General features: G+C 34.8%; 1 protein-coding gene across 3 annotated transcripts in view; it reads left to right on the top strand.

Annotated features, from left to right (window-relative positions):
* SHOC1 (shortage in chiasmata 1) overlaps positions 1–26,873 on the top strand; it is a 162,303-nt gene that overhangs the window by 97,238 nt on the left and 38,192 nt on the right. For all 3 annotated transcript variants that reach the window (XM_056806600.1, XM_056806599.1, XM_056806598.1), the window contains exons 19-24: positions 2,384–2,453; positions 5,149–5,333; positions 6,896–7,013; positions 7,286–7,397; positions 20,945–21,066; positions 22,446–22,539. In XM_056806600.1, the coding sequence (XP_056662578.1) occupies positions 2,384–2,453; positions 5,149–5,333; positions 6,896–7,013; positions 7,286–7,397; positions 20,945–21,066; positions 22,446–22,539 (701 nt within the window). The remainder of the gene's footprint in view (positions 1–2,383; positions 2,454–5,148; positions 5,334–6,895; positions 7,014–7,285; positions 7,398–20,944; positions 21,067–22,445; positions 22,540–26,873) is intronic.

Genomic DNA, 26,873 nt, shown 5'->3' with positions numbered 1-26,873 from the left:
TTACAGGGTGACATTTAAATGTTTTATCCCAATGTATTGGGATTAATTCAATTTACATTAAAATACATATTAGCTACTCTCTAGGGGAGCTCAGCTTGCCAGTATGAGTGCCAAGTTGTTGCCTAGATTTGGGTGTTACAGTTAAATAAATACTTTTTATCGGAATGGAAATTGTTTCATTATGATCTTGATGAACTTAGGAACACAAATGATAGATATTTAATATGATTTTGTAATTAAGTTTTTCTGATGATTGCATGCTGGGAGTTAAGATGGCAAAGTAAAGGATGTTCCACTCCTCCAATTTCACACACACATAGAAAATAAATCTCAAAACAAAAGAAAGCTAGAGGAACACATCTCACTGGAGTAAGAGGAGAGAACAGCCCAGGCAGCACAGCATCTGGGAGGACTGGCAGATCTTGGAGCAGCCCATGACTCTGCCAGAAGCAGCAAAACTGCAAAATGGGAATGAACCCAGCTGGAACCACTCTAGACAGATAGAAAAGGCAGAAAACCTACAAACGCTTATGTGGGCTTTGGAGCCCTGAGACTACAAGGGAGCAGAGAGGAAGAACTCGAACTATATTGACCTATCCACTCCCAAATGACAGAAGAGCTGTGGGGCTATAAAGAAGCAGAAAGGGGAACTGGAACTACAGTAAAGTAACCTGCTCACTCCTACATGGCGACAAGGTGCCTAAGGCAGTGGAGTCCAAGACAAGGAACCTACCCAGCCCAGGCCACTTGGCAGGAGCAGAGAAGCAGCAGAGTAGGGACCATGCCAGCCCAAAAAACAACAGAGGAACTAGGATTATAGGTGCTCAATATAGCTGGATAAAATAGCTGCAAACTTCCCCATAGCAAGTCAGCAGGGCTACTTCCTTTGCAGATCCACTATGAGGAACAAGAGCAGTCAGTCCTAACCCAAGTACCAGAGAAGAACATTCTGCAAGCTTAGAGAAGTGCACTTTCTACCCCAGGAACAGAGAAATACCTCAGTAGATAAATACAGTAATGGAAAGGAGGGGAACAACCAGAAAAATGAGCAAAAGGCACACACGCGCGTGCGCACGTGCGCGCGCACACACACACACACACACACCCCTAACTTTAGAAAGTTATTTCAGTGACAGAGAAGACCAGAATAGGAACTTAGAAGAGAACAACAATGTCCAAAAAGAAACATATGAAGGCTCAAAGGAAAGTGTATCAGGCCTCAAAAGAATCCCTGGAAGAATTTGAAGTTAAAAAGCCAAATTATCAGAAAATTGACAGAAAAACTCAACAGCTGGGGTGGAAATCACTGAAGAAAGCAACTCCTTAAGGAATAGATTGACCAAATGGAAACACAAAAACTCAAGAAAGAAAATAACTTCCTAAAAATTAAAATTGGACAAATAGAAGCTAATGAAACCATAAGATGCCAGGAAACCAAAAACAACAACAACAAAACACTTTAATAGAAGAAAATCTAAAATACTTCAGTGGAAAAATGACCAATCTGGAAAATAGATCTAGAAGATATCATCTAAAACTCATCAGAATACTTGAAAGCTATGATCAAAAAAAGAGCCCAGGGGACAGCTGGGTAGCTCAGTGAATTGAGAGCCAGGCCTAGAGCCGGGAGGTCCTAGGTTCAAATCTGGCCTCAGCCACTTCCCAGCTGGGTGATCCTGGGCAACTCACTTGACCCCCATTGCCTAGCCCTTATCAGTCTTCTGCCTTGGAACCAAAACACCGTATTAATTCCAAGACAGAAGGTAAGGGTTTAATACAAAAATAAATATAAAATTTTTAAAGAGCCCAGATTACACATTAAAGAAATCATAAGGGAAAACTGTCTTCAGATCCTCAAACAAGAGGGAAAGATAGAAATTGAGAGAATCTATCAATCACCTCCTGAAAGAAACCCCAAAGTAAAATACCTCAGGACTATTGTAGTCCAATTTCAGAACTCTCAGACCAAGGAAAAAGTACTAGAAGCTGCCAGAAGGAAACAACTCAAATATTGAGGTGCTACAGTCAGGATTACACAGGACCTAGCAGACTCTACATTAAAATCAAGTATTTCCATTCCACTTAGATTCAAAAAAGTAAAAACTGAGCATCTGTCCTTTTAAATATATATATATATATTTATATATATATATATGTCCCAGATATATAATCTATGACATTTTCTGATGGGTGAATACTTTTTAAAAAAACTAAATCTTTTTTAAAAATAATTTGAGTTTTCACAAACAAGTATCCTTTTTTAACATACCATTAAATATATTTCTTGATAATTGAATCAAATCACTTTATATCACTTTAGAAAGAAGTATATAAAGTTAAAAACACTAAAAAATATTTATTTTCCATTATTTTGCCAATTCAGGTTTAAAATGTATTTCTTTATCTCCTGAAAAAAGAAACATTTTACTGGAATCCAATGACATTTTAAATGGGTAAGTCAAATTTATTTTTTTAAGGATGGTTTACTCTTTAATTAATATATATTTGTTCTTTTAATTTTATTATGCTATGGCTAATGATTTCAAAATAGTCAAGTCCAAAAGGGAAGTTAGGTATATTCAAAGACCTTTGAAAGGATCTTCACTTTTTTGCTATATTCCAGATTGCATAAAAAATAGGAATGGTGAGCCATTCCTGGAGATTATTTCCAAAGAATTTTCTTTGAGAGTTTTCCCTTTTGCTATTTGGAAGTTGTTTGTAACAACAGCAACAACAATAATAGCTAGTTATTTGTGTAAGACCTGCTATTAGCCCAACATTGAGCCAAGCTCTATACACATATTATTTCATTTGATCATCATAATACTACTTATCTGGAGTTACAAAACTAGTAAGTTTCTGAAGCTGTATTTGAATTCAGATCTGCCTGACTCCAGACCTAGCACTCTACCTGCTGCACCATCTAGCTGCCATAGACTAGTAGACATTATGTTACATTCCACACCATCAATTGGTTAAAGAGGATTTATTTTTAATGGAAAAAAAAAAACAAATTTCAAAGTTGGATTACTAAGACATCCATAGTACTGCCTTCAATGATTTAAGCTTTTATGAAAGAAAATGTAAGGAGTACTTTGATTAGCATTTTAAAAAAGAACAGAATAGCTGTTAAAGGAGATTTGTATAAGACCAAAAACCATTCCCCCATAGATAAGTCATCAAAGGATTCACACAATTCATTTTTGTTGTTGTTAAAAATTTTTCAATTGCATTTTATTTAAGTATTTTTCCATGGTTACATGATTTGTGTTCTCTCCTTCCCCTTTTACCTCCCCTACTCAGAGCTGACAAGCAATTCCACTGGGTTATACATGTATTATCACTCAAAACTTATTTCCACATTATTCATTTTTATAATAAAGTAATCTTTTAAACCCAGAACCAAATCCTTGATAAATCATATTTTTGTCTTCTGCATTTCTACTCCCACAGTTCTTTTGCTAGATGTGAATAGTTTTCTTTCTCATAAGTCTCTCCCAATTGTCCTGGATCATTGCATTGCTCTTAGTGGCAAAGCCATATTTGATCATTCCATAATATTTCAGTTACTGTGTATAATGTTCCTCTGGTTCTGCTCATTTCACTCCACATCAGTACATGGAGGTCTTTCTAATTCATATAGAAATCAAGTATCATATACCACAATTTGTGAAGCCATTCTCCATTCAAGGGACACCCCTTCATTTTCCAATTTTTTGGCACCACAAAGAAGCATGGCTATAAATATTTTTGTATAAACATTTGTATAAATATTTTTTTTATCTCTTTGGGGTACAAACCCAGTAGTGGTATTGCTGGATTGAAAGGCATGCTGTCTTTTAAATTCCTTTGAGCATAATTCCAAATTGCCTTCTAGAATGTTTGGATCAATTCACAACTCCACCAGTAATGCACTAATGTCCCAATTTTGCCACACTCCCTCCAACACTTATTATTTTCCTTTACAGTCATATTATAGGCCAATCTGTGAGGTGTGAGGTCATAGCTCAGAGTTGTTTTTATTTGTATTTCTTTAATTTGGAGGGATTTAGAACACTTTTTCATGTGATTATTGATAGTTTTGGTTTCTTCATCTAAAAACTGCCTATTCATATCCCTTGACCATTTGTCAATTGGGGAAATGACTTGATTTCTTGTATATTTAACTTAGTTCCTTATATATTTGAGAAATTAGACCTTTGTCAGAGACTTTTGTTAAAAAAATTTTTCCCAATTTGTTGTTCCCCTTCGAATTTTGGCTGCATTGGTTTTGTCAAGCAGTCCTTAAAAGAATTGTAAACTATTAATAAATATATAAAAGAATACTCAAACTCACCAATAATAATTGTTCAATTTGTACTGACTAAAATTCAAGAATTTTCTAATCAGTTGAGGAAGCAGCAGTAGAAAATTATAATTAATTTAATCACTACCCTAGGTCAGATGAGAAAGCAGAACTGATATGTTTGCCATTCATCTGTTTTCCAAGATTATTCAGTATAATCATTTATACATAAAGATATAAGTTTAGATATAGATATAGCAGTAGCATTTCCAAAAGTGTCACACAATGTAATATTGTCAGTTTTAAAAGGATAAAACTTTTCAATAATTATGGAAGAATTTCTGATTATGATTTTTCTGTTGGATATTGATAGTGTCTAGGGAAAAACGAAAAAATGAGTTTCTGAACAGGCTGCTGTTCTTTATTTCATAGAGGAAAATAGGAGCATATAAGAAGGAACAAGAAAAGATCAAGACCAGATTAAAGTAAATTAGACAGAACTTGTATTGAAATTTTTCTTAAATGAGTGGACACATTGGGAACAGGAAATAAAACAGTCATGGCCTTTTACCATCCTCAAGCCAGCATTCTTAGTGGGGTATACCCATTCCCAGGAAATGATAGAATTTTTTTTTTAACCCTTACCTTCAGTATTAGAATCAATACAGGTTCCAAGGCAGAAGAGTGGTAAGGGCTAGACAATGGGGGTCAAGTGACTTGCCCAGGGTCACCCAGATGGGAAGTGTCTATGGCCAGATTTGAACCCAGGACCTCCCATCTCTGGGCATGGCTCTCAATCCACTGAGCCACCCAGTTGCCCCTGAAACAATATAATTTTAATGCTATTTTCTTGGCTCTTCTAGCCTCAAGAAATGTTCCTGCATGGTTATACATAATCAACATATTGGACCTGACTTTCCCTGGACTCAATTCTCATTCATGATGGAGTATAATTATGTAGAAAACTCTTGCTGGACTGAACATTGTGAACAATTGGATATTCCTTACATGGCCTTTAAAACAGTCCTCCCAGATGAAGTTTTTAAAAGTAAGGAAAGTTGAAAATTACAAATTTCTCTATTCCAGTTGAAATTTATTTATCATTTGATTTATACAATAAGTATTTTTGAAAATCTTTACTGTTACACTTCTTAAAATGAAGGTTTAATAAATATTGTGTGCCTAAGAAAAGCATAAGGAACATGTTATTAAGACTCCCTACAGACCTGCTAATGCAATTCAGTCTTTAATTAATTAAACTTATCCATTGTACTTATGATCATGAATGCTTTTATGTAGCTTGTGTCTAATGCATTTCTAAGTAATATTGTTTTAAGCAATGAACATTAAATGGGCAATAACCGTTTCCTAGATTCTAAACACCAACGACCCCTGAATGTTTGGGTAGTGACCTAAGCCAAACACTCAGTCACCTTGACTCCTCTCTCCTTTAGCAGTACCTCAACTAAATAAAATTGCTAATTCCAATCTCCAAGATCACCATATCCTTGTACCATGGAACATTAAATAATAATTGTGGAACAGGACTAAAATGCTGGCAGTAACTTAGCATTATGAGTCCTGACTTTCCCCTGTGGGCTACAAAATACAGGTCTCTGCTATACCACAGACTGTAGTTATATATCTTGCCCCAAGTGATTGTCTCAATTTCCATCAGACTTTAGGTAAGAAAGAGCAAAGTCTGGGAATTCCAATGTAGTTCTAAAAGATTGGTTCCCCTAATCACATCTTTGGGATCTTTGATACTTAACAGTGAAAGTTAAATTGCTCTCTCTCTCTGATAATATTTGGAAGTATGAGAAGTTCACAAAAGGAATAAAAATTATTCTTAATCCAGAATAGGAATGTTAAAAGGTTTCAGAGGTTTTCTTATATCTTTTTAAAGAAAACATCCAATGTATATACCAGTGATGGCAAACCTATGGCACAGATGCCAAATGACACACAGAGCACTCTCTGTGGGCATACAAACCACCCTCTCACACACACACCCCTTTCCTTACTAGAAGGACAGAAGGCTTGGGCAGAGCTTCTCCCTTCCCCCTCTCCACTGTGGCTGTAGATATTTTTTCATATAACCTGCCCTTCTGCCCAGCAAGTGTGCTTGGATAAGGAGTGTGCAAGGGATAAGGTGGGCAGCTCACAAGTGCCAGGGCTAGAGGGGAGCTGAGATGGAGGGTCACTCCCTTCCCCTCCTTCACTTGGTCTGATGACCTATTTTCACTTTATCTGTCCCTCCACCCAGCAGCCTAATGGAAGTGCTTCCTCCCTCCCCTCTCTAGGATAAGGGGGAGGGGAGGGACCAATGGGCTCAGGAGGGACATGGCATGGCATGGTCTTGGGGGGGGGAGGGCTCACACAGCACTGGGTCTGGGGGGTAGGACCTGGCACTCCATCTCTAAAATGTTCATCATCACTGGTATATACTCTTCAAATATAAAACAATCCAGAAACAAATCATCATTTTTCTGTTTTAATGGGAAATTGCATGTATGTTTATATATGTTTGTGTATGTGTATATATATATATATATACACACATATATATGCATTTATCAATCTAAACAAGTAAAATTTTTCTTTTTCTAGAAAGTGCCTCACTGGACACATTTGGAGGTTTTCTTTTAGAAATTCAAATCCCATATGTGTTTCTTACCTCTGAAGGACTTCTTAATACACCAGAAATACTTCAGCTACTAGAATCCAAGTAAGATATAAATATGCTAGCTATTTTCTGTGGTTATGTATCCTTCTGGATTCAAAAACTATTATAACAACTTATAAATGAATACTTTATTCCTTTATAAAGAGACAGAAATTATTTCCATCCTAGTATACATACCCAAAAGCACTCTGAATGGATAGAGTGGAAATAGTGATTATGTAATAAGGGCAATGCAATGAGCATTGACACAACAAAGATTTTCTTAAATTTCTCATAAGAAGTTTCACTATTTTAGCTAAATTGTGTTTTGACAGCTACAATATAACTTTAGTGGAAAGATGTTGCAGTGAGTCCTTGAAACAATTTGGGGATACAGATCGTTATGTGGTGGTGACTGTTGATGAGTGCACAGCCATCATTATTCAGGTAAGGCTAAATGCTCAAGAAAATGAACTTATATCTGTGTGTCTACAAGTCTGATAATAGTGTCATTATTAGTTTTTCATTAAGACTATGAAAGAAGATTATTTCTTTTTTCCTCATTTTTTATTGTCATGCAAAACACACTTCCATATTGGTCATTGTTATAAGAGCAAAATCATACATAACCAAAATCCAAAAAAAAAAAAAAACCAAAATTACACTGATGTGAAAGTCAACTCCAAGAGTTCCTTTTCTGGAGGTGGATAGCATTCGTTGTCATGAATCCCTCAGAATTGTTCTGGCTCGTATTTCTGAGAGCAGCTAAGTGTTTCACAGTTGATCATCCCACAGTGTTTCCATTACTGTATACAATGTTCTCTTGGTTTTGTTTATTTTATGCTGTGCCAGTTCATGTAGATTTTTCCCACTCTTTTTGAAATCATCCTGTTTATCATTTCTAACATCACAATTTGTTCAGCCATTCCTCAATTGGAGGACATTGCTCTCAATTTCCAATTCTTTGCCACTACAAAAAGAACTGCTATAAATCTTTTTGTACTAGTAGGTCCTTTCCCCTTTTTATCTCTTTGGGATACAGACTCATTAGTGGTATCAGAGGATCAAAGGGTATGCTCAATTTTATTGCCCTTTGCACACAGTTCCAAATTGCCCTCCAGAATGGTTGGATCTATTCACAACTCAATCAGCAATCCATTAGTGTCTCAATTTTGCCACATTCCTTCCAACATTTGTCACTTTATTGCCATATCAGTCAATCTGATAGGTGTGAGGTAGTACCTCAGTGTTGTTTTAATTTCCATTTCTCTAATCAAGAGTGATTAAAAGGTATTTAAATTTCCAAGTTTGTTGTTGCCCTTCTTGGTTAGATTAATTTTGATTGTACAAAACCTTTTTAATTTAATATAATCAAAATTATTCATTTTATATCTTATACTACTCTCTATCCCTTATTTGGTCATAAATTCTTCCCTTCTTCAGAGATCTGCCAGGCAAACTCTTCTGTCTTCCCCTAATTTAGTTATGGTATCATTCTTTATATCTAAATTATATATCCATTTTGACCATATCTTGATATAGGGTGTGAGATGTTTGTCTATACCTAGCTTATGCCATACCATTTTCCAGTTTTCCCAGCAGTTTTTGTTTAAAAAGTCCTTATTCTGAAAGCTGAGATCTTTGGATTTATCAATTGTGTATCTCTAATCTACTCCATTTATCTACTGTTCTATTCCTTAGCCAGTACAAGATTGGTTTGATGATTGCTGCTATTTAGTACAGTTTGAGATCTGGTACTTCTAGGCCTCCTTCCTTCACATTTTTTTCATTAGTTCCCTAATATTCTTGACCTTTTGTTCTTCCAGATGAATTTTGTCATTATTTTTTTCTAATTATATAAAATAATTATTTGGTAGTTTGATTGGTATGGTACTGAATAAATGAACTAATTTAAGTATAATTGTCATTTTTATTATAATAGCTCAGCCTACCCAGGAACAACTAATATTTTTCCAATTGTATAGATCTGACTTTACTTTATTTGTGTGAAAAGTGTTTTGTAAATGTGTTCATATAACTCCTGTATTTGCCTTGGCAAATAGATTCCTGGCTACTATATAATCATTTAAGTGATTTTATTTTTAATTTTTTTTGAAAATTTTATTTACTTAGTCAATTTAGAACATTTTCTCTTGGTTACAAGAATCATAATCTTGGATCCCCTCCCAACCCCTTCATGTAGACAACACACAATTCCACTAGGGTTTATATGTGTCCTTGATCAAAACCTCTTTCCATGTTGTTGATGTTTGCACTAGGGTGATCATTTAGAGTCTACATCCCCAATCATATCCCCCTCGACCCATGTAATCAAGCAGTTGTTTGTCTTCCATATTTCTACTCCCACAGTTTTTCCTCTGAATGTGAATAGTGTTCTTTCTCGTAAATCCCTCCAAGCTGTTCTGGATCATTGCATTGCCACTAATGGAGAAGTCCATTACATTTGATTGTACCACAGTGTATCAGTCCCTGTATATAATGTTCTCCTGGTTCTATCCTTTCACTCTGCATCAATTCCTGGAGGTCATTCCAGTTCACATAGAATTCCTCCAGTTCATTATTCCTTTGAGCACAATAGTATTCCATCACAAACATATACCACAATTTATTCAGCCATTCCCCAATTGGAGGGCAACCCCTCATTTTCCAATTTTTGGCCACCACAAAGAGTGCAGCTATGAATATTCTTGTACAAGTCTTTTTCCTTATTATCTCTTTGGGGTATAAACCCAGCAATTCCAAATTGCCCTTCAGGATGGTTGGATCAATTCACAATTCCACCAGCAATGAATTAATGTCCCAATTTTGCCAATCCCCTCCAGCATTCATTACTTTCCTTTGCTGTCATGTTAGCCAATCTGCTAGATACCTCAGAGTTGTTTTGATTTGCATCTCTCTGATAATAAGAGATTTAGAACACTTTTTCATGTGCTTATTAATAGTTTTGATTTCTTTATCTGACAATTACCTATTCATGTCCCTTGCCCACTTATCACTTGGGGAATGGCTTGATTTTTTGTATAATTGATTTAACTCTTTATGAATTTGAATAATTTGACCTTTGTCAGAGGTTTCTGTCATGAAGATTCCCCCCCCCCCCAATTTGTTGCTTCCCTTCTAATTTTGGTTGTACAAAACCTTTTTAATTATTGTAATCAAAATTATTTATTTTATATTTTGTGATTTTTTTATAACTCTTGTTTGGTCTTAAAATCTTTCCTTTACCAAAGATGTGACAAGTATACTATTCTATGTTCACCTAATTTACTTATAGTTTCCTTGTTTATATTCAAGTCATTCACCCATTCTGAGTTTTATCTTGGTGTAGGGTGTGAGATGTTGATCCAAATCCAATCTCTCCCATACTGTATTCTAATTTTCCCAGCAGTTTTTATCAAATAGGGGATTTTTGTCCCAAAAGCTGTGATCTGTGGGTGTATCATAGACTGTCTTGCTGAGGTCACTTACCCTGAGCCTATTCCACTGATCTTCCTGTATGTCTCTTACCCAGTACCATATTGTTTTGAGGACCACTTCTTTATATAGTATAGTCTGAGATCTGGTACTGCTAGGTCCCCTTCCTTCATATATTTTTTCATTATTTCCCTGGATATCCTTGATTTTTTTTTCTTCCAAATGAACTGTGTAAAAAAATTTTTCGGTAGTTTGATGGGTATGACACTAAATAAGTTAATTAGTTTGGGTAGGATTGTCATTTTTATTATGTTAGCTTGTCCTACCTATGAGCAGTTAATGTTTTTCCAATTGCTCAGATCTAGTTTTAGTTGTGTGGAAAGTGTTTTGTAGTTGTGTTCATATAGTTCCTGTGTTTGTCTTGGCAAATAAATTCCCAAGTATTTTATATTGTCTAGGGTGATTTTAAATGCAATTTCTCTTTCTAATTCTTGCTGCTGAGATGTGTTGGAAATATTTAGAAATGCTGATGACTTATGTGGGTTTATTTTGTATACTGCAACTTTGCTAAAGTTGTTGATTATTTCTACTAGTTTTTTAGTTGATTCTCTAGGATTTGTTAAGTAGACCATCATATCATCCGCAAAGAGTGATAGCTTGGTCTCCTCATTGCCTATTTTAATACCTTCAATTTCTTTTTCTTTAATTGCTACTGCAAGTGTTTCTAGTACAATGTTAAGTAATAGAGGTGATAATTGGTATCCTTGTTTCACTCCTGATCTTATTGGGAAGGCTTCTAGTTTATCCCCATTGCAGATGATGTTTGCTGATGGTTTTAGGTATATACTGTTTATTATTTTTAGGAAAGGCCCTTCTATTCCTATACTTTCTAATGTTTTCAATAGGAATGGGTGTTACATTTTATCAAAGGCTTTTTCTGTGTCTATTAAGATAATCATGTGATTTTTGTCAGTTTTCTTGTTGATATAGTCAGTTATGTGGATGGTTTTCCTAATATTGAACCATCCTTGCATTCCTGGTATAAATACTACCTGATCATAGTGAATAATCCTCCTGATCACTTGCTGGAGTCTTTTTGCTAGTATTCTTTTTAAGATTTTTGCATCTATGTTCATTAAGGAGATTGATCTATGGTTTTCTTTCTCTGTTTTTGACCTGCTTGGCTTTGGAATCAGTACCGTATTTGTGTCATAAAAGGAATTTGGTAGAACTCCTTCTTTGCTTATTCTGTCAAATAGTTTGTATAATATTGAGATTAGTTGTTCTTTGAATGTTTGATAGAATTCATTTGTGAATCCATCTAGTCCTGGGGATTTTTTCTTAGGGAGTTCTTTGATGGCTTGTTCAATTTCTTTTTCTGATATTGGGTATTCTATTTCTTCTTCTGTTAATCTAGGCAATTTATATTTTTGTAAATATTCATCCATATCACCTAGATTGCCATATTTATTGCCATATAATTGGGCATAATAGTTTTTAATGATTCCCTTAATTTCTTCTTCTTATTATTATTACCTGGTTAGCTAGAAGAATTATGCTTAGAGAGAACAGTGACAACTGTATAGGATGAAATGCCAAGACATAAATATGTATAAATGCATGAACATATATATTAAACTAGAGGGGAAAAGAGGTTAATTCTAAGAAATAGGAAAAGAAACAAAATGGGGTAAATTTATATGTCATAAAGAAATGCATGGTGGGTGTCAGTGCATTGGAGGTTAAAGAGGTTGGAGATAGGAAATTCTTAATTCTTTTTTTTTAATTATTTTATAGTATTTTATTTGATCATTTCCATGCATTATTCATTAAAGACAAAGATCATTTTCTTTTCCTCCCCCCCCACCGCCCTTAGCCGACACGTGATTCCACTGGGTATCACATGTGTTCTTGATTCGAACCCATTGCCATGTTGTTAATATTTGCATTAGAGTGTTCGTTTAGAGTCTCTCCTCTGTCATGTCCCCTCAACCGCTGTAGTCAGGCAGTTGCTTTTCCTCGGTGTTTCTACTCCCACAGTTTGTCCTCTGCTTATGGATAGTGTTTTTTCTCCTAGATCCCTGCAGATTGTTCAGGGATATTACACCGCCACTAATGGAGAAGTCCATTACGTTCGATTATACCACAGTGTATAAGTCTCTGTGTACAATGTTCTCCTGGTTCTGCTCCTCTCACTTTGCATCACTTCCTGGAGGTTGTTCCAGTCTCCATGGAATTCCTCCACTTTATTATTCCTTTTTGCACAATAATATTCCATCACCAACATATACCACAATTTGTTCAGCCATTCCCCAATTGATGGGCATCCCCTCATTTTCCAATTTTTGGCCACCACAAAGAGCGCAGCTATGAATAGGAAATTCTTAATTCTTAAGTGCATTGGAATTGACTCAAAGAGGAAAGAACAGTCATATCCATTGGAGCAGAGAATTGTTTTGCATCCTTTAGAGAAGTAGAAGTGTAACAAATGGACTGGTGGGGAGGGAAACAACATAAGGGAGGGAGGTGGAGGAGTAGTTTTAAAAGACTGAAAAGAAAATAAGAGGGGAATAAGAAGGGAAGGGTTGTAGAAAGGGAAATAAAATAAGGGTGGGAATTAGGGGGACTAATTAAAAATAAAACACTGGTATAGAAGGAAATAGTGAAAGAAGAAAGGGCAGGACTAGGAGTAGTCACTTAACCCCCATTGGCTAGCCATTACTGCTCTTCTGCCTTGGAATCAATATTGATTCCAAGATGGAAGGTAAGGGTTTAAAAAAAAACAAACAAACACGCAGTAGATAGATACTCATAGAGTAAGTGGATGGAGAAAAATCTATTGGGCATCAACTGAGAAAAAGAAGGCAGGAGTCACAATCATGATATCTGACAAAGCCAAAGTAAAAAAAAAATCTAATTAAAAGAAATAGGGAAGCTAATTACATCCTGATAAAAGGCAGTATTGACAATGAGGAAATATCAGTACTCAACATGTATGAACCAAATGGCATAGCATCCAAATTTCTAAAGGAAAAACTAGTGGAGCTCAAGGATGAAATATATAGAAAAACTGTACTAATGGGAGACCTGAACCTTCCTCCATCAGAACTAGATAAATCAAACCAAAAACTAAATAAGAAAGAGTTAAGAGAAGTGAATGAAATCTTAGAAAAATTAGAGTTTGTCAATATGTGAAGAAAAATAAATAGGGACAAAAAGGAATACACCTTTTCAGCAGCACATGGTACATTCACAGATTGACCATGTACTGGGGCATAAAACATTGCAAACAAGGGCAAAAGAGCAGAAATAATAAATGCAACCTTTTCAGATCACAATGCAATAAAAATAATAATTAGTAAGGGTACATGGAGAGGCAAATCAAAAATTAATTAGAAATTAAATAATATGATTCTACAAAATAGGTTCATTAAAGAACAAATCATAGAAGCAATTATTAATTTCATTGAAGAAAATGACAATGATGAGATATCCTTTCAAAATCTATGGGATGCAGCCAAAGCAGTTCTAGGGGGAAATTTATATCCTTGAGTTCATATATTAACAAATTAGGGAGGGCAGAGGTCAATGAATTGAGTATGCAAATTAAAAAACTAGAAAGTCAACAAATTAAAAATCCTCATGAAAACTAAATTAGAGATCCTAAAAATTAAAGGAGAAATCCATAAAGTCAAAAGTCAAAAAACTATTGATTTAATAACTAAGACTAGAAACTGATACATTTAAAAACAAATAAAATAGACAAAGTACTGATCAATCTAATTTTTAAAAGGAAAGAAGAAAAACAAATTAACAGTATCAAAGATGATAAAGTGATATTAAATGGAATTTTTCTAACTCTTGCTGCTGGAGAAGAAGATTATGTCAAAGTAAAGGGCAGTAGATCATTCAAGTTTTGTTTGTATTATGAAATAGGTCTAGTTGAAAAGAGGAAGGGAGCTAGCTTTCAATTCACAGAAATCAGTTCCTTTAAAGGGGATTTTAAAAGGTAACAAGGAACAAAATACAGAGAGATAGATATGGGAGAGAGCAGATGTTTTGTTTTTAATAAATTTTATTAATATCACAACAGATGAAAATAGAGCAGAATTGAAACTCAAGTAGAACCACAAAACCTTACCTATTTACATTTGCTTTTAAAAAGTGAAATAAAAAATAGCTTTAAATTTGAAATTTAACAAATTATAATCTGTTATCTCTGTGTTCCTTTCTTATCTCATTACTGTTTGAGTAGTTATACAAGTTTTGTTGCCACTGTTTTTTATTGTGTGTATATTCCAAATCTGTATGCATTTTGCATCATTTTAATTCAATTGAACAAATACATATATAAATCTAAACAAAACTGTAACTAGAAATTTTAGGGCCTACAGAAAATTCAGTTGGTTGGGCAGGGAAGAAGAAGATGACCCTGGCCCTCCAATCCCCAGGGAGAGACTGAGGATACAGAAAGCTGTAGGGGAAGGGTACTCTAATCCCCTCCAATCTTTTCCAGTCTTCTTGTTCCTTGACACACACTCAGTTTCATCCAGTGACCCTGTCCTCCTGTCTGTTCCAGAAACAAGACACTCCATGTCTCTGCTCACTGTGTTCTTCCCAACTGCCCCCACAGGAAGAATGTTCTCCCTTCTCTTCTCTGACTGCTGACCTCTGTAATAGTTATAGGGACTGTAGGGATTGAAGAAGTGCAGATGATAAGGAAGGTTTTGTAACAGGGCATGGAAGAATTGAATGGATAGAGGGAATATGGATGCTGGTGAGGTCAAAGGAGAGAGATACCCCCTGCAGAGAGGCTGTCTTTGAAAAATGGGGTTCCTGAGAAATGGGCCAACTATGATAGCCTAAGGGGATATCTTCTCTATTGATTGATGTTGAAGATACTCCAGAGCAGGTATCACAGATCCCCCTGAGGGACAAGCCAAGACCAAGGTCACCCGGCAGGGGTCCAATAAGAACTGTTTATGGTTGAATGGCTGTCCTTGGTTTCAACTCCCTCTATGTCCCCCTGAAATGACAGTTCTCTTATCTGACTGTAGGTTATTTAACTCCAGATGAATTTAATAACAAGTTTAGATAGGGAAGATATCAGGGAAGAGGAAATCAGGATTTCCCTAGATTGGGTTTGAATGTCTTTCAGCTTTTGAGCTGAGGCCAGGCCTCACAGGCTGGTGGAGGGTTTCTTTTATTCCTGTCTATGTTAATCTGTGCTAGTTTTCTTAAATTCAAAGTCTTTAGCAGTAGATAGCAAGAGTAAGAAAAGTTTCTGACCTTCAGAGCTGGTTGGGCCTGTCTCTTCAGGCTGATGCCCCTAAAGACCTGCCTTACAGTTCAAACTGCTTCCCTTTAACCCTTTTGTTCAATGACACGATCACAGGAATCCAGCTTGAGCACACAGTTGGGAAAAGGAATAGAGATACTTCTATCCTGAGACAGGGAGAGAGCCCTCCTTCCAGTCCAAGGGCCAGGAAAGAAAGTTCCGAGACCAACTGTCATTCTCCAAGTTCCCCTTCCCCCACCAACTGTCATTCTTGTCAATATCTTCTCTCTACCATTCCAACTGCTGTTTGTTCCACCTAAGTGGCAGCAAGTCCAAAACTTACTTCAGTTTTCCTTTCCACAATCATTCCCTTTTTTTTGTTGTGACCTTCCCAAGGTCACTTATTTTTATTATACTTACCAATCTACTAAATCTAATTACTAGCTACTCCCCCCAAATAATAAAGTTTCCTCAATTACTCTATCATTATTCTATGCTAACTTTATCTACTCTAAGGAATTTTATGCAGGAAAGTTTGGGTAAGGGTAGTTTTAGGATTTTACAATAAATTCAGTTCAATAAATGTTTGAACAAAACCATTACAAAGACATTTAAATGTTAGTGGTAATACTACTTACTCTTGCTAAGTTAAACTGATACAAACAGGAAACTGATACAAATAGGAAAAACTATTTTATATATCTATAATTATTTACAAATTATTTTATCTATATATATTTCCATTAAACACAATTTCAGCATCAGCTTTATAAGAAACAGTTAAAATTTTACTATCTGTAAATGCAGCTTAAGACTATTTCTAAGTATAATTAACTGTCTATGCTATGTTTAACTGAACTTACTCCTAATCTATTCCCTACTTATAATAACTATTCTCTAAATCCCTAGTCTAATCTATAACCTAATTTTATGTACAACATATATACATGCTATGCTAAATATTTACAGACTCTATCACTCTGTTACTAACCTAATTATAGTATATACATTATGTATAGAGATTGTTTACATATAATACAATAATATACATAGTTCCCTAATCTTGATGTCAGTCAAATAGAAATATCTATTGACCTTTCTATTTGCCTAAGACCTTATGAAACTAACTATATACATATTTACATTTTGCATAAATACAATTTCAGACACTTGTTTCTTTAAACAAGGTCTCCCAATATATGTCAGTTTGTGATTTTGTATTTTGTGTCTAATAGTGTTGTGTTGAATTAATACTTTTCGTGTTTCTTCAGATTTCCACTTCTCATGTTGACTGATGGCTCTCTTCTTTCTTCCAAGTTATGTAGTGTGGCATGCTATTTCCCTAATATGTGAAATTGATTTTGTTTTATGATTTCGCTGCACTCAGTCTTACATATAAATCCTGTTTTCCATCTGTCCTCTTCTTACATAAACAAATCTACAAAGTTCAAAAGTCTTAGCTGTCCATTTCAGCTTTTTCTCTTTGTTTCTTCTCTCTAGCAGCTTTTCTTGATGTTTTTCCTCTGAGATGCTTTAAAATCTTTTCCTCTGGACTGGTTTAAAATCCTTTCCTCTGGGATGCTTTTCCTCTAGACTGGAAAGTTGTCTCCTCACCTCTGTGGTATGTTTGACTGCTGGGATGTCATTGTCTAAAACATCATGTGTCACTATTGTTTTTTATGTTAACTAGTTTTTGTTTTCTTTTCTCAGTACCATCTTTTGTGTAATTATCTTCTTCTCTGTCTGTTACAGTGATGTTGGATTTTCTGGTTTATGTGGGAACAGTGGAACCATGAGTCTTTCCCTGCAGTTTTTATAGGTTTTGGGGTAGTAAGCAATACTTCATGTAATCTAGTCCATTTTATGTCTATAGCCAATTTTCTATTGAAATTTTTTATGTATACTTTGTCTTCTGGTTTGATGTTGTGCAAATTGTAATCCAGGGGTACTGTTTGTTGTGTCGAGCCCATTTCATGCAACTCTGCTATTCTTCTTTGTAAAGCTTGTATATATTTTGTTAATGGACAATCTGGTTTGTGAGAAGTTCTTAGTCAGAGAAAGGAAAATATGATAGGATCATTATGTTGTTTGCTTCTTCCTCTGTTTGTTTTCTATCAGGGATATAATTTTGTCCTACTCCTAATTCTGTGTCTTCTTCCTAAACCTCAAACTTTCATAAAGTTCTTTTCTTTTTTAAACCCTTGGAGTCAATACTATGTATTGGCTGCAAGGCAGAAGAGTGTTAAGGGCTAGGCAAAGGGGGACAAGTGACTTGCCTAGGGTCACACAGCTGGGAAGTATCTGAGGCCGGATTTGAACCTAGGACCTCCCGTCTCTAGGCCTGGCTCTCAATCCACTTAGCTACCCAGCTGCCCCCTTCATAAAGTTCTTGATAATTCTTGATTCCCAATGCCACCATCATTTCTTCTATTGATTTTGTGTTTTCTCTGCCCTGAACTAATTCTGACAGGATCATTTGTTCTTGATTTGAGTTGTTAATATAATCCTCTGTCTCCCATTCTTGTAAAGCTTTGTGATCTTGATTGTAAAGCTTGATATATTCATAAGGTTCTTGGTCTTCCTTGCTTTCTGAGTCAAATATCATTGTATATAGTTCTGTGTGATTCGTATCTTGCACTGACTCTTGCATGGTGATTTCTATATTCCCAAAGTCTTTTGCTAGCTATTGCCCAGTAGTATGCTGTAACTCTGTGTTAGGTGTTGATGAATTTGGTTCGTGTGTGTTTGTTCCTTCCTGTGGATCTGCTATCATATCCCAGTTTTGTTCTTCAGCTACAGACTTCTCTTGTTGCTTTGAACATTTATTTTGCAATCCATCATCAATTTGCAATAGAATTGTATTATCATGGAGACTTAAGGATGGTGTGATAATGTTTGTGTTTGCTTTATCTTGGGCAATTGCTATTGGTTGGAATTCTTTGACATAAGGATTTAAGGTTGACTTTTCATTTATGTCATTGGTATGATCTTTCGTAATATCATCCCTGATTTCAGTGTCATTGTCTCCAGGAGGTCTGCTAATTTGAATGTTCTCTGTTATTTCATTTTCCTCCCCATTGGACCATTCTGTTGTTTGCTCATATGCTTCAGTTAATTCAGTTGCAGTTTGTTTAGAATCTTTAAAACAGTCTAATATTTGTGTCTCCTATGATTCTATTTTTGGTTTTGCTATTTGTTCTATACTTTCTATTTCTAAAGTATATTCTTTCCTTTCGGCTAAGTTACTTTTGTCTTGTGTTGAGACATGTAATTCACTGTTGCTTAGATCTAATCTTTCATGTTCTTTGCTTGTAAAGTTATAATGTCCTAATAAGTTTAAGGTTTATATATTACAGACTGTTGCCAGATCTGTTCCTTCCCCTTTCTTTGTATCTTGTTCCACTGTTCCAAAATTTTTCTATCTAATCTCTGTTATATCATTATATAACTATATTTCTTCCTCTATCTGCTCTTTAGTTTTATTTTTCCTTTTTGTACTCCCAGATTGTATGACAATGCAATTTTCCCCCAAGCCCTTTTTCCCATTTCCTTTCCCATGCACCTGGATTCATAACTGACATTGTTCCGTAGCACCTGAGACTACTCTCGAATAATGTGGTTTTGCTCCCTGTTGCATGTATCTCTCCATGGTTTCTAAATTTGGTGCTTACAATGAACTCTTGCAATTACAATTGCAACATTTTGTATTTGTTTGTGTATTGTTGCTCTACTTTATGTTGCTTTTCCAGGATCTCTTTTTGTTGTTAGCTTGGACTAATTGTGCCTTTAAATAACATTCATAAATCATGTGACCCATTTTTTTATATAGGAAACATTTAATTTCTTGTGGGTTTGTATGACTGCAAAGTGGCTAGATTTTTTATTTCTTCAGTTTCTTTATGTTTAATTTTGCTATTTGCCTCTTTGAGCTTGGTTTTAAGTTCTTTTATTATTTCATCCTTTTCCTCTAGGATTTCTTTATAACCTGTGAATATGTAAATTGCAATTTTTCTTAAATCTTCCAGACTTAGTGTTTCCCAGTCTGGGCACTGAAGTTTAAAATGTGATCTAATAGGTGTGTTACTGCCTTTCACAAATTGTCTCCTTATGTGTTGGACATTTTGTTCATTTAAATTTTCAAAGCCAAGCATATCATCTGCTACTTTAATCACCCTATCAAGGAACTTTGATGGATGTTCCCCACTCTCCTGTCTCAATTTCTCAAATTGTCCCCAAGTATCTGGTCTTTTTGAAAACTTTTCATTGCCTCTAATAGATCTTCTCTGGCCTTTTTTAGATAACATAGATTTGCATTATTAGATGACTCCAAGTCTATTCCTGCCTCTGGCCATGATGTTAAATTTGGATTATTTCTAGTTTCATCAATAAATTGTTGCTTTTCCCTTTTTTAAAATAATTCAGAGAGAATTTTAGTGGATCATAAAGCCTAATTGCTCTTTAAATTCTTTCAAACATTGCATAGGTTTTGAAAACCAGGAAGGAATCCTTTTTTTTTTTCACTTTCAAGGTTTGCTGCTGTAAGTGGATTATGTGTTTTAATATGAATTATGCCGCTGTCTGGTTGTAGGCTTGTTTGATCTCTTAGTGGCAATATTGATATTCCCCCTTCAACCCCATCTCTCTTTTCTTGCTCAGTTATGCTCATACAATGAACATTTTCAACCATAGGAAAGAAGAAGGAAATTAGTGCTAGTCCTCATTCCTAAATTTCCATCCAGTTATACTTTCTTCCTTCTAAAATACTGGCCTTCCTATTTTCTCTGCTCCTCTAAACTATAAAAAAAGAACTGTCCCTCTCATACAGTTTTACCTTTGTTTCTGAAGAAGCTAAGATTCTATTTATTGGTAAATTCACACTTAAAAAAAAACTCTTACCTTCTATCTTAGTATCAATTCTAAGACAGAAGAGTGGCAAAGGTTAGGCAATTGGGGTGAAATGACTTGCCTAGGGTCACATAGGTAGGAAGTATCTGGAGCCAAATCTGAACCCAGGTCTTTCCAACTGCAGGTCTACTGCTACCTAGCTGCCCATTAAATTCATACTTTACTAACAGTTTATTAACTAATTGATCATTCTTAGAACTTTGTGCCTCAGTCTACCTTAATTTTAACTGTTACAGGAATTAAGTCTATATTCTTTTTTGGCATTTGGAATTTGGAATCCAATTTCCTTTACATCAGGTTTTAAAACAAAGCCAAATCTAGTTAAAATAACTATTCAAATCCATGAGCATTTTATATTTTGTTTATTTTTTGGTAGAGTCTGGAAGAACTAAATTGTGAGAAGGCATCAGATAACTTCATTTTAAAACTGATAGCATTATCAATACAGTACAGTTTCTGTTGGATCATTTTCTACTCCAAAGAAAGACTGAATTCAGAGTAAGTAAACAATTCCCTTCTGTGCTGATGTATTATAATACAAATTTTTTCTTTGATAAGTTTAATAGGATGAGGTCAATTAACAAGATGTTATATTTTCTTAAATTATTATTCAGTATTACTCCTCTAATATCAATAGCTCCAGAAATATAAAGCTTGCATATGTTTGTATTGTTTTTCACATAATTTCTCATCTCCCCTCTGCATTCCTCAGACAATTCAGTGCCATGATTATCAGAGTCAAAATTCTGTGCTGGTCCAGAAGCCAGAGAGAAAGGGATTTTCCTGCTTCATTTGATTAGTTTTGGTGTAAATAACTGGAACTTTAATAGATATTAATTTAAAAACATTTATGGGGTGACTCATTGAATAGAGAGCCAAGCCTAAAGCCAGGAGGTCCCAGATTCAAATCTGGCCTCAGTTACTTCCTAGCTGTGTGACCGTAGGCAAGTCTTAATCCCAGTTGCCTAGCCTTCTTTTCTGCCTTGAAACCAATACTTAATATCAATTCTAAAACAGAAGTTAAGGGTTTTTAAAAAGCAAACATCTAATTACTTTGACTTTCTATATTTATTTCCCAAAAAGGATAATAATTTTAAATCAAGGCCACCCCTATTTAATAGACAAACAAACAAGATTTCTCATTTACTTTATAGTATATGGTAGCATGATTAGAAATCCATATCTAGATGCTCATCTTCAACAAGATTATTACTATCAGAATGAACCTTGACTTCACTAACTTTATGATTTTTCCTCTGCTTACTTTCTTTCTGGTTCTCCACTAATCTACTTCAATATGCTAATTTAGGAGACTATTGTGGTATAGATATATAAAATAGATCACATAAAGTTATGCTTCCTAAGGAGTGTTTGTCTTCAAGTAATCATTCAACCCTCTTCCTATCTCTCTATCTCTGTCTATCTCTATCTCCCTCTCTTCCTCTCTCTTTTTCTTTCTCCCCCCTTCCTTCCTCTGTCCTTGATTCATCCACACATATAGATAGAGGCACAGAGAAATACAAATTGGGGAAGGTATCCTGTCCTTGAAGTGTTCCCAGCAGATCTCGACTTGTATAACTCACAAAAAAAATTGTCATAAGTAGCAGGATTTAAGAGGATGCCTATTGAATTATTATTTTCCAGACTCCTTTATCCTCACCCACTGGGAAAACAATGCTAGAGAAATATGAGATGCCTTCTAGAAAATCCTGATTAGGTATAACCTAGATTAATTTTAGAAACTTCTTTTGATCTTTCCTTAACAAGAAGCTTCTAGTGATATTAAAATATAGAGAAAGAGATGTTTTCCTCAGTGTTTTGACAATTATATTTGGATGACAAATGAGTAGCAACATAATAACAGAGCTCTATTTCAGGTACTGCCTTACAGGAAAAACACTTCATCATCTAGCACTGATCTATGCAGCTTTGGTTCCATTTGGATTGAAATCTGAAGAACTAGAAGTGAAGGTATTTCTTTGGCATTTTTCTTGTTATTTGATAGGCTTTTATATATGCTATTCATAAATGAAAATGCTATAAAAGCTCAAATAGTCACTGAGGAAAGGGATTAAAATATTATAGGATCAGATATCTAAGACATCCCTTCTATATCTAAGTCTATGATCCTGTAAAACTGAAAGGGACTTTATATTCCAACATCTTATAGATGAAAAATCTAACCTAAGGGGAGGTACAGTGACTTAGCCAGTGTCTTACAATTAATAAATAGTGAGGCTAGGATTTGAACCCAGGTCTTCTAACTTTAAATCTAGAATTCTTTCTGCTATTCTTCATGATAGGTTGAAAAAACACTATGAACATAGTGTTCAAAACAGGGGGGAAAGCTAGAAAATTCATGGATTATCTCTTGCTTCTCCAAAAAGTTGACCATCTACCATCCTGCTGTCAAATGAAAAATTTATGAACTTAAAAGCTTAATTTGTTACTAATAGGTTTGGAGGGATCAACTAGGTGGCTCAGTGGATTGAGACATGAGGTCCTGAATTCAAATATGACCTCAGACACTTTATAGCTGTGTGACCCTGAATAAATCACTTAGCCCCACTTGCCTAGCCTTTACCATTCTACTGCCTTGAAACCAATACACTGTATTGATTTTAAGATAGAAGTCAAGGGTGAATAATAATAATAATAACAATAACAATAATAATGGGTTTGGAGTGGGAAGGAACATAAGATTGTTTAGTATAGTCGTTCATTTCCATATTTGGAAACTGAAGTTCAAGAAAGTGCCACCATAAGGATGATGAGATTTCTCTACGGTCACACAATAGCAAGTATCTGACCTTTATCAATGGTAGTTGGTCAGCCAGGTTTCCAAATTTCAGTTTTCAGGACAACATATGAGCTGGTTAAGGTATTCTGGAATTTAGTTGATGATAGTTAAACCTGATTTTTTAAAATAATGCTGGTTGAGCTGAAGGGCAATCTAAAGATGTCCAGGCTCTTTACATCAATGTGGACAATCATAAGATGCTATAATCCCTCAAGATGATATCTCCATGCTTCAGATATTACCTAGAAATAATGCCTTCTTGCAGAACTTACAATAATGCAAATTGTAGGTTAGTGTATATGAGAAAGTTGCAAGATAGTGATGTTATTCTTGAGATTATAGGTCCCATGGAAACATTGATGTCTGAGAATGGGGTTCATATTGGACTAATAAATAGCTTAAAACATTAGGGCCTAACAAGGACTAATAAAAATATTCTTTCATAGAATCGTCTGACTCTTATCAAAAGCTGAAGAGGGAAGTAGAAAAGAAAAAATTGCCCTTCATAAATCTGATAAATCTGGTACTACAGTTAGTGGCTTGTACAACATAACTGGAAGAATAACAAAAGAGAGTACCATTAATAGAAACAAAAATCCAAGAAGAGATCCAACAATAAAACCCATGGACTCATATTTTTATGTACAGATGCATGAAGTATGGGCAACACACAGGATTAACCAAAGAAAATAATCCGAGAAGGCAAATTTGATCTCATAGTCATTATTGGGTCTTGAATTTGGAATTCAGTCCAAGAATATATATTCATGTAAGGAAATCTAGAAACTTAACAGAAAAACGTAACGGAATTCAGTTGATCAAGGATCAACAAAGATAGAAAGAGAAACAATATTATAGGAGTATACTATAGGACCACCTGGACAGAGGAATGAATTAGACAAGGAATATGGAAATGTTATAAGCTTAACATGATAGTGTAGTACTAGAAAAGTCCACTAGAAAGCATAGGAATAAATGGGTCTTTCCTTAAAATAATAAGTAATATCTATCTAAAACTATCAGCAAATATATCATCTGCTATGGGGATAAGTTAGAAGCCTTCTCAATATGATAAAGGATGAAGCAAGGACACCCATTATGACCACTATTATTTAATATCGGACTAGAAATGTTAGCTTTAGCAATAAGAGAAAGGAAATGAAGGAATCAAAATGGGCAAGGAGGAAACTAAATTTTTACTCCTCGTGGATGATATAATGGTATATTAAAGAATCAACTAAAAAATTAGTTGAAGTAATTAAGAACTTTAGCAAAATTTCAGGATACAAAATAAACTCACACAAATCATCAGTATTTCTATATATTATGACCCCAAAATTCTAGCAACAAGAGATAAAAAGAGAAATTCCACTTAAGATTATTCTAGACAATATAAAATATTTGGGAATCTATTTGCCAAGATAAACACAGGACTTATATGAATCCAATTATAAAAAAAAAATTATAAAACAATTTCCACACAAATAAAGTTAGATTTAACAGCTGGAAAAATATGAATTGCACATGGCTAGGCTAAGCTAATATAATAAAAATGACAATTCTACCTAAATTAATTTACTTATTCAATGCTATACCAAACTACCAAAAAACATTTTATAGAACTAGAAAAAATAATAAAATCATCTGGAAGAACAAAAGATCAAATGGTCAAAAGATAGGAACAAGCAATTTTTCAGATGAAGAAATCAAAGCCATCAATAATCATATGGAAACACTTTTTAATCACTCTTGATTAGAGAAATGGAAATTAGAACAACACTGAAGTACTACCTCACACCTATCAGATTGACTGATATGGCAATAAAGTGACAAATGTTGGAAAGAATGTGGCAAAATCGAGACACTAATGGATTGCTGATTGAGTTGTGAATAGATCCAACCATTCTGGAGGGCAATTTGGAACTGTGTGCAAAGGGCAATAAAATTGAGCATACCCTTTGATCCTCTGATACCACTAGTGGATCTATATCCCAAAGAGATAATAAAAAAGGGGAAAGGGCCTACTAGTACAAAAAGATTTATAGCAGTTCTTTCTGTAGTGGCAAAGAATTGGAAATTGAGAGGTTGTCCCCCAATTGAGGAATGGCTGATGATGGTGATGAGATACCATTGTGGTGTTAGAAATGTTAAACAGGATGATTTAAAAAAGAGCAGGGGAGAGGGGAATCTACGTGAACTGGCACAGCATAAAATAAACAAAATCAGGAGAACATTGTATACAGTAACAGCAATACTGTTGGATGATCAACTGTGAAAGATTTAGCTACTCTCAACAATGAGCCATAACAATTCTGAGGGACTTAGAACAAAGAATGCTCTCCACTTACAGAGAAAGAACTGTTGAATTTGGAATGCAAATTAAAGCATAGGATTTTTTTCCTATGCTTAAAGCATATTTATTCGAGTTTTTATTTTGGGGTTCTGGTTTTACATGACCATTCTTTTACAAAAATAAACTATTATGGAAAAAAAGTTTTATGTGATAATACATATATTACCCAGTCCAAATTGCTTGCCAGTTCCAAGAAAGGGGAGAATGGGAAGGAAGGAGACGATTTGATCATATACATTCAGAAAACTTGCATGGAAACTTGTTATTATATTTCATTGATAAAATAAAATATTTATAAAAATTTATAAAATAAATTTAAATTTAAAATTTTTTTTAATTTATAAAATTTATAAAATAAAATCTTTATAATGAAAAAAACAAAATATGTTTTTTAAAATAGGAGATCTTAGTTATCAGGATATCTGATAGTATTCTCTATGCCAGTGGCAGAATAGCTAGTTGATTTGTAACTTTCCCTAATGATAACAGAAGCATTCAAAACGTAGAAGCAATGATCTCTGGGATTATTGATCTGGACCTGATTCTGAACAATAAGGAAGAAATAGTTTCTGAAGCATGAACAACAGGAATACTTGGAGCAAGTGACTATTTCATTATTAAGTTCATGGTAGAGGAAATGAAAGTCATGGACTTTTTTTTTAAGACATTATTTTTATTTAGTCAATTTCTAACATTATTCCTTGGATGCAAAAATCATTTTCTTTTCCTCCCTCCCCTCCCGCCACCCCTCCCATAGCTGACGCCCAATTCCACTGAGTATTGCATGTGTCCTTGATCTGAACCCATTTCCATGTTGTTGGTATTTGTACTAGGATGTACATTTAGAGTATACATCCCCCCCCCCAATCATATCCCCTCGACCCATAAATTCAAGCACTAGCTTTTCTTCGGTGTTTTTACTCCCACAGGTTTTCCTCTTCATCTGTATATTGTTTTGTTTTGTTTTTCTCATAGATCCCTCCAGTTTATTCAGGGGCATTGCATTTCCCGTAATGGAGAAGTCCATTACACTCGATTCTACCACAGTGTACAATGTCTCTGTGTACAATGTTTTCCTGGTTCTTCTCCTTTCGCTCTGCATCACTTCCTAGAGGTTATTCCAGTTCCCATGGAATTCCTCCACTTTATTAT

The sequence above is a fragment of the Monodelphis domestica genome, chromosome 7, assembly GCF_027887165.1.
Source record: "Monodelphis domestica isolate mMonDom1 chromosome 7, mMonDom1.pri, whole genome shotgun sequence".
NCBI classification, from domain to species: domain Eukaryota; kingdom Metazoa; phylum Chordata; class Mammalia; order Didelphimorphia; family Didelphidae; genus Monodelphis; species Monodelphis domestica.
The sequence above is the reverse complement of the archived record's forward strand: the minus strand, read 5'-3'. Positions and strand labels throughout refer to the sequence as shown.